The 15,289-nt window shown below is 34.7% G+C and overlaps 2 protein-coding genes across 2 annotated transcripts; both read right to left on the bottom strand.

Moving 5' to 3' along the window:
* Nucleotides 1-1,609: 1,609 nt before the first annotated feature.
* LOC131025104 (uncharacterized) lies at nt 1,610-4,129 on the bottom strand. Its single transcript, XM_057954710.1, has 7 exons — nt 3,910-4,129; nt 3,743-3,818; nt 3,588-3,646; nt 3,328-3,485; nt 2,707-2,926; nt 2,069-2,247; nt 1,610-1,799 (listed from the first exon to the last, which is right to left on the bottom strand). The coding sequence occupies exons 1-6, from the start codon at nt 3,910-3,912 to the stop codon at nt 2,080-2,082; spliced, it is 684 nt and encodes a 227-aa protein (XP_057810693.1). The 5' UTR covers nt 3,913-4,129; the 3' UTR covers nt 1,610-1,799; nt 2,069-2,079.
* An 8,773-nt stretch (nt 4,130-12,902) lies between these two features.
* LOC131026129 (secreted RxLR effector protein 161-like) lies at nt 12,903-15,000 on the bottom strand. The gene is made up of 2 exons (XM_057955898.1): nt 14,546-15,000; nt 12,903-13,239 (listed from the first exon to the last, which is right to left on the bottom strand). The coding sequence occupies exons 1-2, from the start codon at nt 14,998-15,000 to the stop codon at nt 12,903-12,905; spliced, it is 792 nt and encodes a 263-aa protein (XP_057811881.1).
* Nucleotides 15,001-15,289: the final 289 nt, after the last annotated feature.

Below are 15,289 nucleotides of genomic sequence, written 5' to 3'. Positions count from 1 at the left end.
GGGGAAACTCAGAAAATGGAGAAGTTGCATTTCAAAGAAATCTGTGAGCATCTGACACCCAACTGTATTTGTTAGAGTTAGTTAATAACGTTAATCAACTATGCTTTCCGTTTCCCAATTAAATTCGGATCTAAACCTAACATTTTATTCCCTCCCAAATTTTGTCCAAATAGCACTACTCTTTTTTTAATCAATAATGCTATTTGGACAAAATTTGTCCGGACAAAATATGATGAAATACTTATTTAAAATTTTTGATTCAAAATAAAATAGAATTTAGCTAGTTTTATTGTTTTCTTTATATTGTAATTTTTTTATAATTTTTTAATAACCTTTTTAATTATTATTATTTTTAAAGTACACAAACTACAAATAAAATAACAAAAAATAAAAGAAATTGTTAAAAAATTATAAAAAAAACTACAATATGAAGAAAACAATAAAACTAACTATACCCTTAAACTTGAATCAAAATTTATAAATAAATTGATTTTTAAAAAAATTTAACCTTATTTTTGTCCGGACAAATTTTGTCCAAATAGCACTACTATTTTTAATATAAGTCGTTTTTAGTGTTTCGCACAATTATTTATTAACCTTATTCAATGTTAATTCTCACAATAATCATGGAGAAGTTTGATTGAAAAAAGAAAAGAATAAGTATGAAGAGAGACACAAGAATGAAGAAGCAGGCGGTGAACATGAGATAAATTAATAAGGCTAATAAATAAGGTTAATTTTAATAAATAGTAAATTTAAAACGTTACATCAAACATTATTAATGAAAGTCATCAAAACGCCATATATTTAGGATGGGATGGAGTAATTTTTTTATTACAACAAATATTTTAACTTTCAAAATTATTACCGAGCAAGAATATCTCGAAAAGAAAAATGAAGGAAATATACTACTCCCTCCGTCCACAAAGTATTGCCCCATTTACTGTTCGGCACAGGTTTTAAGAAAGCTGATAAAGTGGTTGTGAGTGAAATATAAGGGTAGTTGACTAAAGTGATAAAGTAGTTGACTAAAGTGTTAAAGGTGTTGTGTGGTGGATCCACTAGTAATAAAGTGTAATAAAGTAGAATATAAAAATGAAATAAGTTGTTGTATGGTGGGTGCATTAGTGGCAATTGATGGTAAATAAATGAAAGAAAAAAGGGTGTAATGGTACAAAAAGCAGAGTAGGGCATTACTTTGTGGACAAGGAAAAATGGGTAAGTAGGGCAATATTTCGTGGACGGAGGGAGTATAAATTTGTAACTCCAAGAATAACTACTAAAAGCAGAAGATACTCGAAATGGAAAAAAGGAAATCTATAAATTGCTTGCCTCTTTATATGAATACCTGAGATTACATGTGACACTGAAACATAATAATTGTTCAAATATTGGAAGATTGAATTAATTTGTAATTCAAAAGCTAAAATGCTAGTCCATGATACGATATTTGCTCTTACTAAATGCATACAAAATTCATAAATTCTCCAATTTTTAATGCTTTTGCAGATCGAAGATCACTTTTTCAAACTAAAATGAGCTTTTGCTGATATCCAAAAAAGAGCATAAAAAACTAAAACAAACAAGAAAAGTGCAGTGCCATAAAAGATAGTAGTACTAAAGATGTTATGATACAATTACCAAAGAACTTCAACAAACAGTTTTTACACCAAATCAGCCATCAATTCAGGAAAGAAAAAGAATCAATTTACAGATCCAGAGCAAAAGGGATCAGTTGGAGCAAAAAAGATCCAGAAAGCAAAAAAACTATGTCTCTCTAAAGAAGTCAGCTCGACACCCTGAAATTTAAGAAAGGCATCAAGTGTTAGCTACGACTAAACGAACTCAAAAAAGAAAGGCTTTTTAACAGTCCTCGAACTCATCTTGTTGGTTATGTAATCGAAAAACTTTCTAATTAGCAGCATAGTGCTCAAATGATTCACACAAGTAGATGCAATGTGCATATATGCATGTTCTGCAGAAGATGCTATCGTCCCAAAATAGCACATATAAATGAGGACATTAGTTTCATCGAGAATATGAAAGGTAAAGGTCATCACAAAGCTACCTTACGCAGGATCAGCTTGGCTTTACGTGCACTTCTAAGATGTCGTCATCCTCCATTCCGAGGCTATTGGGTGTTTGAGCAGGATTTACTCTATCCCCATCAAAGGAAAAGACCAGATTTTTCACATCCACCTTAATTTTTTCAGCATACATCTTGAAGAGTCGTTCAAATTTATCGTCCTGCATATTGATGATTCATAGAAAACAACATCATCTTTACTGCTTGTATCAGCTTCAGAATGCAGAACTAATACTAGGAATAAGTAAATGAAACAAACATCAAAGTCAGACCATAGACATGGGAATCATCATATATAGTTGTACCTACCAGACTACCAGTAACAGAATTTCAACTAGAAACAGATATTGTGCTCTTCAGCAATTAGCTGGCTAGCATAATATACTAGACAGGCGTAATCTTAATTAATAATTATTATGTTTGGCGGATATCATCTTGATACATGAGTAGTTCCATTCAGTTCTTCACATCTACTTTGAAATGGCATCCTAATTTTCCAAGTTATGATTCTTTGGTGCATATGGAGGCAACAGCCGGTGCCTACTGACTAAGACATTTATCTGGGAAGAACAATATATGTTGTCAATTTTACCTACAAAACAATACGGAAGACCACTTACCTTGTATACTCGAAATTGCTTGAGCTCGTCTTTGTCCTGGATGGATATTACAAGTTTTGCCCTCTCGTGGTGAGGCTCCACCGGCTGCTTGGTATCAGTTTTTGGGGAAGATGGGGAAGATTGAGAGGAAGCATTGAGGCCTTTCCTTACAGACTCTTCAACGGCCCGAACCACTTCATCGGCCGACAGTGCAAAAGATGCCAATTCCTTCTTCTTTAACCTATGAATGTGGCGTTTTCAGATAACAGTAAACCATTGCCGAGATGCTGGGATTTACAAATCTAAAGATTTAATGGGCGGTAAATGAAAAACATAATCTCACTTCCCCAACATCATCCTTCTAACCAGTTCAAGTATAGACATTCACAAAACAATAGAAAACAACATCATTTCATTCCAAGGAAATCATATTCACAAAATGAAAACAGATCACATCATTCAAATCCTATTAAGCATTCATCTTCCGAAAACCAAGAGCAACTAAAATGTCAAGGGGAAAAAATCCTTAAACCCAAGAAGTTTCTTTCAATATCGACAAGAAGCAACTAATATTGATTTTATTTTATTTTTCTTTTCAATGCAGAAAATGAATATAGTACATGACTTCGATTATTAGAATACCTTATGGCCTTCAACGTAGAGTCCTCGCCAATACTTTTCGAATTCTGATCTAGATTCTTTGGCGGCGGAGGCAACCAATCCTCTTCTTCTTCTTCCTTATCATCACATGCTACCACCGTCACATCTTTCGAATTTAGATCATGTTGTTTCTTCTCATCCTAATATTCCCAAAGTGCAAAACCCCACATCTATCAATTGAAAAAAGCAGAAACAAGAAAAAGAAAAAATACAATCTTTCATCAAGAAGAAAAAGAGCTTACCGCAGCAGCCGAGATTTTCCGTTTCTTTGGGTCGAAAACCGGCGTTTCATCCAGGTCATCTGCCAATTCCCAAAAGAAAAGACACAGACAAAACAAAAAAATCAGAAAGAAGAAAAATTACAATGAGAAGATATATCCATTGCAGGGTTACTGACCGTCTAGGCAGATGACTCCAGCAGGCTGAACGCGAGTATAATCAAAAAGGGGTTCGAATTCTTCGTTTGAATTTTCCTACGAAATCGTAAATCAACGTCAATTGATACAGAAAGAAAGGGGGGGAAACCCTAGACACACTACATACAGGAAATATGATCGCACGCACCATGGATGCAATCAAATTCTCGCTCCAACGCAGACACACTATCAATTTCTCTACTCTTGAACTATATATGAGTGTAGTGTAGAGACGAAGCAGGTGTAGTTTGGGTTTGTGTTTCTTCCGCGGCACGATTTGAAGAATTTGAAAGAGTAATGGCAAATCTGGTAATGGCAAGAGTGCTCTGACAGTCTGACTACGATATTCAAATTTCTTACAATCTATAGATTACTGTAATTATAATTTTAAATAAAATAAGAAATCGAACCAATTTATTTCGTCTCATGAGTTATGGCTCACTCAAACGCTCTTAGAATTAGGGGTGATCATTATTAATTATATTAATATATATCTAAAATATAGATATATGTATATATAATTAATTTGTTTAAAGAATTTCTATATTTAAATTAATTAACCAACTTAATTTAGTGTCAATAAAAAAAATTCAATTTTAATTTTAAAAATTTATGTAGATATTCGTTTATTTCTTTATTTAAAATTAATTAATGTAGACATAAACTAGCACACATCTTATAGTAATAATTATGAATTTGAAAATATAATATTAAATTTTCTCACCTAATTCATAAATGTTAGAATTTAGAATTTGATTTAACCTATATAATAGCATAATACTAACAAAATTATTTTCCCACTTAAACTCCAACTGTAATTTTTTTATTATTATTGGCAAAATAATTTATTATTTCGGTTGAAAAGTTTAATTGTTTGTTGGTCGAATTTGATCGAATTAATTTATCCATTTAATCCATAAAAAATAATGTTAATGAGCATAAGTACCCACATTCATAACTTATCTATCAAAACTACTCACACATATAATAAATATACTCATGAATCTACCCAAAAGTAAAGTGATGTTGATGGGCTTTCATAGTTTTTTGTAAAAGTTCTTATACAATTTGTAACGCCCCGCCTTTTTCTTGTGTTTAATTCTTTATTTTTGGTGATTTAAAATATGATTTTGTCATGCTTGATTTTATAATCTTGGACTTGAGGGAGTCCGTAGTTGCGCCCCTAATTGGTCTCTGAACTTGAAATTATTTGATGTTAGAACCTTAAAAAAAATTTAATAGTAAATAAATTAAATTGGGCTAATATATACTCCCTCCGTCCCGTTATTAACGGCACGTTTCTTTTCGGCACGGGTATTAAGGAGAGTGTTATTAAGAGAAAAGTTGTAGGGACCACATGTTTAATGTTATTGTTAATTAATGTTAAATATTGTTAATAAAAGTAACTATCTTCTTCATCAACACCAGAGGTCGCCGGCGGCGCCGGCGCCGCCGCCGCCTTCCCTTCGCCTCATCTGTCCTCCTCATCTCCGTCCAACAAATGTGTTTCCCCCAAATTCAAGAAATCCAAGAACTTCTGCAACTAAAGCCACTACCGGATCTGGCCAAGGCAGAGAAGCCACCACCGACCCTCCCTTTTACAGAACTCCGGCGACAACAGAGGGAAGGCGGTGGAAGAGAGGGAAGGAAGAAAGACGAGAGATGGGTTGTCAAACACAAAATCGAAAAATCATAGAACACATACACTGTGAATCGAGAATCTGGGGTGGTGGAGGGCACGAGGGCGGTGGTGGCGGCAGATCGACGGCAAGCAGATTGAGGCGGCGGTGGGGTGGTGGAGAAAAGGGTCGAGATGGAGAAGGCGGCAAGGCCAAGCAGAGAGGGAAGGCGACGAGCAGATTTTGTGGGAGAGAGGCAGCAGGCGGTGGAGGATGGCGGCGGCGCTAGGCAGTGGAGACGGCGGAGGGTGGTGGCGGAGCTTGGCAGTGGAGGCGGCGCTAGGGTTTGGTGGTGGAGGGATGAAGAAGATGATAGAGAGAGAGATGGAAGGAGCGTGCGTGACAGCGTGAGTTTAGAGGAGAGAGAGAGAGTTGCAAAATAATTGGGGAGATTTATTTAGATAGACAATTAGTGAATTAATTAAGCTCTAAGTGATCCCTTATTTTTTCCAAAAAAGGAAACGTGCCATCAATAACGGGACAGCCCAAAAAGGAAAACGTGCCATTAATAATGGGACGGAGGGAGTAATAAATTAGTATAAGTATATTAGTATACGGATCATATATTTGATCAGAAGTAGGACTCCTATAGGTCACTGTTGGATTATTTTTTTGAAATCTATATATATATAATTATATTTTTTTATGTCCGCCGTAAAACCTTAATTCTCTGAGCATACAACTAAGCATTTTTTTTCCAAGAACATTCGAAAACAAAGAAAGAATTTTTGAAGTCTGATTTCGTCTGAAAACTGGTACGTCGGTTCCTTGATATCCTGGTTGTAGTTGCTTGATTTCTTCATTAAATTTTTATAGTCGGCGAATTTGTTGAGTTCAAATTTATGGAGGTTGACTATATCTTTTAATTTATTTTTCTACTTCACTTAAGGAAATTGATTTGGTTCATGTTAATTTACTTTATAAATAAAATAATTTTGAGTGGGAATCTTTATAATTGCTAGCAGTAGACAATAATGATTAACAAGTGAGATTGGCTAAATTAAATCCATTTATTTTGATGATTTGTTTTCGTAGAAATTTTCTATTCTATTAAAAGAAAAAAAAAAAGAATCAGCACATATTTTCATTAATGGTTCAATTTTGTTTGATTAACTATGCTAATTAAAAGTATGATTATATTGTAAGTAGGGAATTTGTGTCAACTACATATGAGTTTGATTTAAATTTTTAATTAGAGTAATAAGTCATGTTAAAGGTTTATAAATTTGAAATTTTCGAATCTTTCCAGATGGTATAATTGTTGCTTTAATTTCTAAGAAATTGAATTGAGACTCATTAGTCATAAGTGCTTATATATATACGTGTATAAGTAAATATATATGAATGTACAGTTTGTTCATAGGATGTCAGATTAACTTTTTTTTAATTTGGCCCTCATAAAATTATTGTACTCATTTAAATAGGTGCGGCGCAACTAGGATCCTCGTCACAGGATTGATTGAATTTCTTTTGTTGTGTTTAACATTGAGGTGGGTGAAATTTTCTTTTAACTCAATAAATATGTATTCAATTGCCATGTGAATTAAAATTGTTTATGAAATATTTTCTATAAATCCAACGTGTATATTGTGGTTGAGATACGAGTTTGATTGCATACGGTGAATATGCGCATTGGTGCTTGTGGCAGCGTGACGGTGAGTCACTGATTTTTTGAACGACGAGTATGACAGGGTCCTGTGCACAGTTGAGCCAGTCGGTTATTATTATTCCATGCCTGGGCGGCTGGATTATTTGCCTGTGTGGCAATGTTGTGAATGGTTCCATGCCTGTGTGGCTGGATTATTTGCCTGTGTGGCAATGTTGTGAATGGTTCCATGCCTGTGTGGCTGGATTGTTTGCCTGGGTGGCAATGTTGTGAATGGTTCCATGCCTGTGTGGATGGATTATTTGCAGGTGAGGTAAGGTGTGTTATTTATGTTGTGATGGTGAGGCAGGTTGCGAATGAGTATCGTTTTCCACAATTTAATACACGTTGGGATAAATCATAATCTCTTATTGTCTCCCACCACTGAGTACGTTTTTGTGCTCACCCCCTTTCATTAAATTATTTTCAGGTCAGTGATTTTTGGAGCGGCGTGGCGGAATGGGTGTGGTGAAGTTATTTTCGTACTTTTGGTTCCGCTGCAAACGTTGGACTTTAAATTCGTTAAATTTCTTTGAGTTGTTTTAAGGTTAAGCTTGCTTTTGTTTTATGAAGGTTTTTGGTAGTTGGTTTAATTTTTTTTATTGGCGAATGATGAACTTGACGTAGACGTATTTAGTCGTTTAAGGCTTCGTAGACGATTTTCTGCAGCTGAACCTGTTTTGTTGATTTGGTGTTTAAATTGGTTAAAACGAAGTCGTATTTTGGTTCGTTTACTTTTATGTAATTGGAAGTTTTAAATTAAAATTTTATTTCTGGTTAGAAAATTTTAAGGTGTTACACAATTGTACTTGTGTAAGAAAAATGTAAGATTGTTAGTTGAAAATTGTACAAAATCTGAGAAAGATGCATTTATTGCTAACCCACATAACTTTGTAACCCTAATATACTGTAGGTTTGAAATTTTGAAAAAATTAAGGCACGTTTCGATGAAACAAAAATCATCAGGATAAGTAAAACAACGAAGAACACGAGGATTTATGTGGTTCAATCATGAAGATCTACATCTACGGATGAGTTTTTGGAGTTTTTCACTATACTTTGTGTGTTTATATTTTACATGGTGATAAATGGATCTAAAGTCCTTCATTTAATAATCAAATCCCTACTTATAAGCATCAAAGTAAACCTAGCACTTAGGCCCATTTGACCCCTAAAGCCCATTAATTTATATAATTGGGCCTAAGCCGTTATTACAACAGTCTTTGTCTTGGAATTGAGTCATCAAGGCTAATGCAGAGCTGGATTGTCAAAGTCGAAACAGAGCCGAGTCGTTAAGCTATCAAGATAATTTCCGGTTGATAAAAGTCAGTCATGTCAAGTCAACGTTACACCAAATATTCAAAATAACAATAATAATATTAACAGTAATAAGAATACTAGATATAAATAATTCGGCCCTTATGTATATTATGAAATAAAAAATTCTGAAGCTAATGGTTAACTAGCCGTAGATAACCCTTAGCCGCCTTCACTAGTCGTGAAGATAATTTCCCGACAGCTAAAGTTATCGGCGGCTAGTGATATATTTAGATGTAGATTATTTTTCCAGATGTAAATATATCACTAGCCGCCGTCACTAGCCGTCGGGAAATTATCCCCGCGGCTAGTTAAGCCATTAGCTTCAGATTTTTTTTTATTTCATACTCCCTCCGTCCCTGAAATAAGTTCCTCTTTGGAGACGGCACGAGTTTTAAGGAAAAGTGGTAAAGTGTATTAATAGTGGAGAACAATGTGTTATAATTAGTATTGAGAGTGATGAAAATGTGAAAAAAGTGTTATAATTAGTATTGGGAGTGGTGAAAAAGTGAAAAATGAAAATAAATAAAATATTATTGGTGGTGGGGTAGTTGTCCAAAAATGGAAAGAAAGAAAAATGAACTTATTTGGGGGACGTCCATAAAGGAAAAAGAGGAACCTATTTCAGGGACAGAGTGAGTAATATACATAAGTTTGTATTTTTTTCACCTTCGTATTAATGTTTTTATAACACAAACGTGCCTAATTTTTTCAAATTTTCAAACCTACAGTATATTAAGGTTACAAAGTTACGTGAGTTAGCAATAAATGCATATTTCTCATATTTTGTACAATTTTCACTAACAATCTTACACTTTTTTACACAATTGTACTTGTGTAAGAAAACGTAAGAACTTTTACAAAAAACAATGCAAACCTATCAACATTATTTCAGTTTTGGATAGATTGAGAATATTTATTATAAGGGTGAGTAGTTTTGAAAGATAGGTTATGAAAGTCGGTAGCTTAAATTTCAACCCTAAAAAATATTCATATGTTATAATCCTTACTAATCTATTATAGGATAAGGGGTGGTAATTCGGTGTCGGTTAATGGGTTATAACTGTAACCGAATCAAAAAATCGATTAATCGGTTAATTGATAATCGATTTTCACCGATTCGGTTCGATTACCAGTTATTATCTTTTAAATATACCGTTTATTCGATTTAACCGATAACCGATCTGTTAAACCGAATTAACCGATTTTTGTAAGTAAGTAATTTGAAATATATGTTTTATTATTTAATTTTATTTCAAAACTTAATTGTAATAGCCAAATAGGGCTACCTCCAATCCCAGAAATCAAATTGAGATTCTCGTTCCCGATTCCCCTTTCAACCTCCCAACGACGACGCCTCCCCTTCCCTCCCATCGGCGCCTCCCGTCCCCTTCCACGATCTGCAGCACTCTCCTGAGTTCACTGTCGCCGCTGTGCTTGATATCACCGTCCGCCTCTACATCCGATTAAGCTTCTATCGTCTCTGCCCTCGTCTCTCTCACCGCGCGTCGCCGCCGCACCAATCTCGCCCACTCCTCGTCGACCCGCTGCTAGGGCTGTAAACAAACCAAGCCGCTCGCGAACTATTCGGAGCTCGGCTTGAAAAAAGCTCGCTCAAGTTCGTTTAGAGAAGCTCGATAAATGAACAAATCAAACTTGAGCTTAGTAGTATTCAACTCGTTAGCTCGTGAACATGTTCGTCAAGTGATTCAGCTTGAAAAATATAAATTATTAGTAGATACAACTTATATTTATCCATTAAAATTAATAATAATTGTATTAAATCTCTAATTAATTTTGTTAGTTATAAGAAAATAATTATTATATTTATTGTTTTGAATAAAATAATTTATTTTTAAAATAAAATAATCAATATTTTGAATATAAATATAAATTTAGAAAGTTTGTATAGGCTCGTGAACTGCTTGTGAGCCTTAAAGTATTCGGTAAGTAAAGTTCGGGATTCGATTCGATACTAAACAAACCAAACTTGAGCACACCACTATTCAATTCGGCTCAGTTCGATTACACCCCTACCCGCTGCACAACGGATTCAGCCAAGCCATTGGCTCACATTAGATTCAACTGTGAGAGGTAATTGCTAGTTGCTTGGTTTCTGAATTTTCAGCCATTAGCACTCAAAATAAATTCGCTTCACCGCTTTTAAATCTCCAAAGAGACGCAACTTGCTTTCTGTTAACTAAGATTGAGTGGGGGACATGATGAAGCACTTTAATGTGGAATAATTAGGATTTTATATTTCGCTTACCATGTTGTAGTAATCCAAACTTAGATTCCTTTCTTCACGGTCCCTCTTCAAGTGTATTTATCATCTGCATTTGTTTTTGCATTTTGATATTGCATATTTAATCTTATGTGCAGATTGGAAAAGGACAAAAAGAAAAAAAAAAGGTTGGCACCTTCGTTAGGGCTGGCAATTTTTGACACGACACAAAAATACGACACGAAACCGCACGAAATTAATGGGTTAGTAACACGCACGATAAGGTTTGGGTCCTTATCGGGTCGACCTGATAATTTCGGGTCGGATTCGGGTTGGGTTCGGGTCGGATTCAGGTAACCCGATAGTGATATTATTATTTTTATTAAATATTTATTTTAATTTTTTAATTTTTGATTTCTAATTTTTTATCTTCACTTCAGTTTAGGGTTTCAATATCTTTCATTCTTCCAACTTCCGCCGCACACCCAAGTTTATCTTCACTTTAGTTTAGTTTAGGATTTCAATATCTTCCATTTTTAATCTATTGTTTCTTTTATTATACTTTTATGTCTCATTCTAAATTCCTCCTATGTCGATTGGATATGTTGAGCATATGTGACGAATCTTGTATTATTATTATTATTATTATTATTATTATTATTATTGTTGTGAATGAATCAAATCAAATTCGTGTTGTTATCAGGCCGAAATCGGATCGTGTCAACCCGATTCAAATCGTGTTGTTATCAGGTCGTTATCAGATCGTGTCACTATCGTGTCGTGTTAATCCGGTTCAAATCGTGTTGATATCGGGTTCGTGGCAGGTTCATGTCGGGCTCGGGTTTAGGTGTATCAGGTCGGGTTCGGGTTGGGTTCGAGCATTTCCTTATCAGGTCGGGTTTGGGTTCGGTCTTATCAGGTCGGGTCGATATCAGGTCGACCCGATAACGACCCGACCCGCACGATTTGCCAGCCCTAATCTTCGTGATTGCAGGTGCTATGTATTTGGTTGTTGGACAAAGGAAATAGTTGTCCAGCCATGTAATTAATCGGTTAATTCAGTTAACCGATTAACCGAATTGAAAATCGGTTAGGGGATTCGATGTTAACCGGTTCCGATTAATCAAAAAATTGGTTCGGTTATAACCGAACCGGACTAATTCCCACCCCTAGATAATTGGTGTTAGGCTATAGTTGTAATTATTTTATCAAAATACAAATTTTAAAATTAAACTATATATTCATTAAATATAAAAACAATATAAATAGATAGAGTATATTAACACACACAAACACACGCATGTGTATATATTTATAGTCAATTAAATATGTTGTGAAATACAAATATATTAAAAGTTCCAGAAACTCTTTTTAGACTAATAGAAAATTTGAAAGAAAAAAAAAAGATATTTTGATGAAAATTTTAAATAGATAATAATGATCATTAAGATAAAAAAAAAATTGTCAAGATCTTGATCATTCATGTGATACGCCTCCAACTATAAAATGAATTCATCTTCATTAATTAGAGCTATTTTATAAATAAAAATAAATCAGCTCTAATTAATGAAAATGAATTCATTAATTTATACTAGATGGAGCTACATCAAGCCAAAAAGCGCAAACACTGAGGATCTCATGTCCATTTGCTGGGTCAGTGACCAAGTTGACCCCATGTCCATGTGTATTTGCTAGCCCAGTGACCAAGTTGACCCCATGTCCATCTCCATTTGCTTGCCCAGTGACCAAGTTGACCCCAGTGACGATCCTATGTCCATTTCGTTAGGGAATGAAACCGGGTCTTCGTTTGGTTCTTCGACTGATTCGATCGATTCTTCGGTTGGTTCTTCAGCTAGTTCTGCATAGAGTTGTCAACTGGGCTGGGCTGGCCCGGCCCAGCCCAGGCCCGGTTGAGCCCGCATGGAGTTAGGCCCAGCTCGGCCCAGGACCACATTTGAAATGGGCCGGTCCTGGGCCGGGCTTTTTAGAAAATATTGAACCCAGCCCGGTTTAGGACCACATGTTTAGTGGGCTTGGGCCTCAAATGGGTCGGGCCTCAAATGGGTTTCGATTAACAGAGTACTTTCGCAACTTCATTCAATCAAAAGTCAAATTTGAAACCAAATAAATGGGCTCTAACTCAATATATTATTCAACATAAATTTCTTACATATTTGAAAACTTCCTTCACAGAAGCATTAAAAGCATGTGCCAACAAACACTAAATTCCTAAAATCTGAATGTTCATCAAAGTAAAAAAAATACATGGAAAATACTTAATTCGGAATGTGTTGCCATTCATAAGTAAAATCTGGATCTTGAGAACTTGAATAGGTATAATCCATAGTTGGAAAATAGAATCTCTCAATATCCGGTTCATTTTCGTCGCCTTGTGCTCTAATTTCTATATCCGGTTCACCGTCTTCACTATCTTCATCTTCATTCATTTCGGCTATCTTATATCTCTCTAATCTCTTCAAGTTTTTCAATCGATATTCTTCATCCAACCAATTCTTCAAGAGCATGCAACATTTGATGGACTTTGGATTTAATCGAGTCCTTCTATCCGTAATCGTCCTTGCACCTGCACTAAAAGCACTTTCGGATGGAACACTAGACATTTGAATTGTTAGTAGATCACGTGCAATTATAGATAAAATTGGAAAAACCTTTTGTTCTACTTTCCACCAATTCAAAATATCAAAACCTTTTGTTCTGCACCGTAAATGTTCTGTCTTGAATCCTCTACATATACATTTTTATAGAATTGTTTGTATTATTGGCTCTGTCCCAACTTTTAGGCTCCGTTTGATATACCAAAACAATTATTGCTGGATAAAATACACTCAGTTACCTTTCACAGATTAAAAAATATATATAGTAAAAATAAATCATCAAATTTATTTTCTAATTATGATTATATGACTAAGAAATATTCTCAATTATATTATTGAAAAACGTTCTCAATTTATAACTGTGCATCGCACATGAGTACGTACTAGTATATTTAAAGTATTAGTATATTTAAAATGTAAATAATTGAATCAAACTAAATTTAAATATTAAATTCTGTTCAATTCTTTTCGGATTAAAATTTGGTTCAATTTATTTTATTTTTGTCAATTTTTTTATTATTAGGATCAGGTCGTATTGAATATTCTGGAAGCACAATATTCTGGAAACATGAGTATATAGCTCACGGACAATACTTCTGTCGGAAATAAATAATTATATGGGAGGATTTGATTTAAAAGATATTAGGAAATATGTGAATTTGTATGTGATGAGTGAAAAATAATGGGAGACTTTTTTAATATTTCTCAACAATATCTCTTTCAACTCACTTATACAACTCAAACTAAGGTACATATATATATATGAGTATTTGACAATCTTCTAGAAAGTTCTGTTTCTAAGTTATTCTATTAATTAATTCTAGTCCACCGATCTCATTCTAAATTTTTCTTCTTTCTCTAACTCATTCTCTACTATTCTAGATTTTTCTACATTTCTTCTATTCTTCTTTTTCCTTATTTTCTTTTACTTATAAAATATTCTTTATAAATCGATTTTTTTTTTTGAGTGAATAAATCGAGTTTATTACTCTATTCAAACACTCCCTCTTAAACTTGATTTGTCATTCCGAGCAAGACTCTGAACTTGGTGAAATCCTTGAACTTGAGCGGCTTGGTAAAAATATCGGCAACTTGATCTTGTGATTTCACATACTCCACTTGAACCTCTTTCTTTGTGATCATTCTCTGATGTAATGGAAGCATGTGTTTATGTGTTTGCTTCGATTATGAAACACCAGATTCTTTGCTAGTGTGATTGTTGACTTGTTGTCCGCGCAGATTGCAATTGGCTCTTCCTGTGGCATCCAAGCTCTTTTAATAAACTTCTTAGCCAAACTACATGCCAAACAGTGGATGTGGCAGCTACATATTCAGCTTCATATGTTGATAGTGTGACTATGGGTTGTTTCTTCGACATCCACATGAAAGCGGTGTCTTCCATGAAGAACACGAACCCGCTTCTACTCTTGTGATCATCAATATCTCCAGCCCAATCGTTATCACTGTACCCGACGAGCTTATATTGATTAGTATTTGAATAGAGCAGGCCATAGTTGATCGTACCTTTGAGATAGTGAAGAATTCTCTTTGCTACCTTCATATGCATAGTGGTTGGAACCTCCATATAGCGACTTACGAGCCTTGTGCCATAAAGTATGTATGGCCTTGTGCAAGTTAAGTATCGTAGGCTTCCTACCAAACTCTTGAATAATGTCAGGTCCACCTTTTCTCCTCCATCGTTCTTGGATAATTTGATCCCACACTCTACAGGTGAGTTGATTGCCTTGCAGTCCTCCATCTTGAACTTCTTGAGAATTTCCTTGGCATAACCTTCTTATGTTATGAAGATCCCATCTTTGAGTTGTTTGACTTTCACACCGAGGTAATATGCCATCAGTCGAATATCGGTCATCTCGAACTCTTTTGTCATGTCATTCTTGAACTCCTCAATCATTTTTTGATTATTTCCTGTAAAGATCAAATCATCTACATACAAGCATACAATTAAGATATATTCTTCATTGATTTTGATGTAGAGGGCATGCTCGTGTAGGCATTTGGTGAAACCATTCTCCTCCAAGTACTTA

Source organism: Salvia miltiorrhiza, chromosome 5 (genome assembly GCF_028751815.1).
Source record: "Salvia miltiorrhiza cultivar Shanhuang (shh) chromosome 5, IMPLAD_Smil_shh, whole genome shotgun sequence".
In the NCBI taxonomy this organism is placed as follows: Eukaryota; Viridiplantae; Streptophyta; class Magnoliopsida; order Lamiales; family Lamiaceae; genus Salvia; species Salvia miltiorrhiza.
This window is presented reverse-complemented; position numbering and strand designations above follow the sequence as displayed.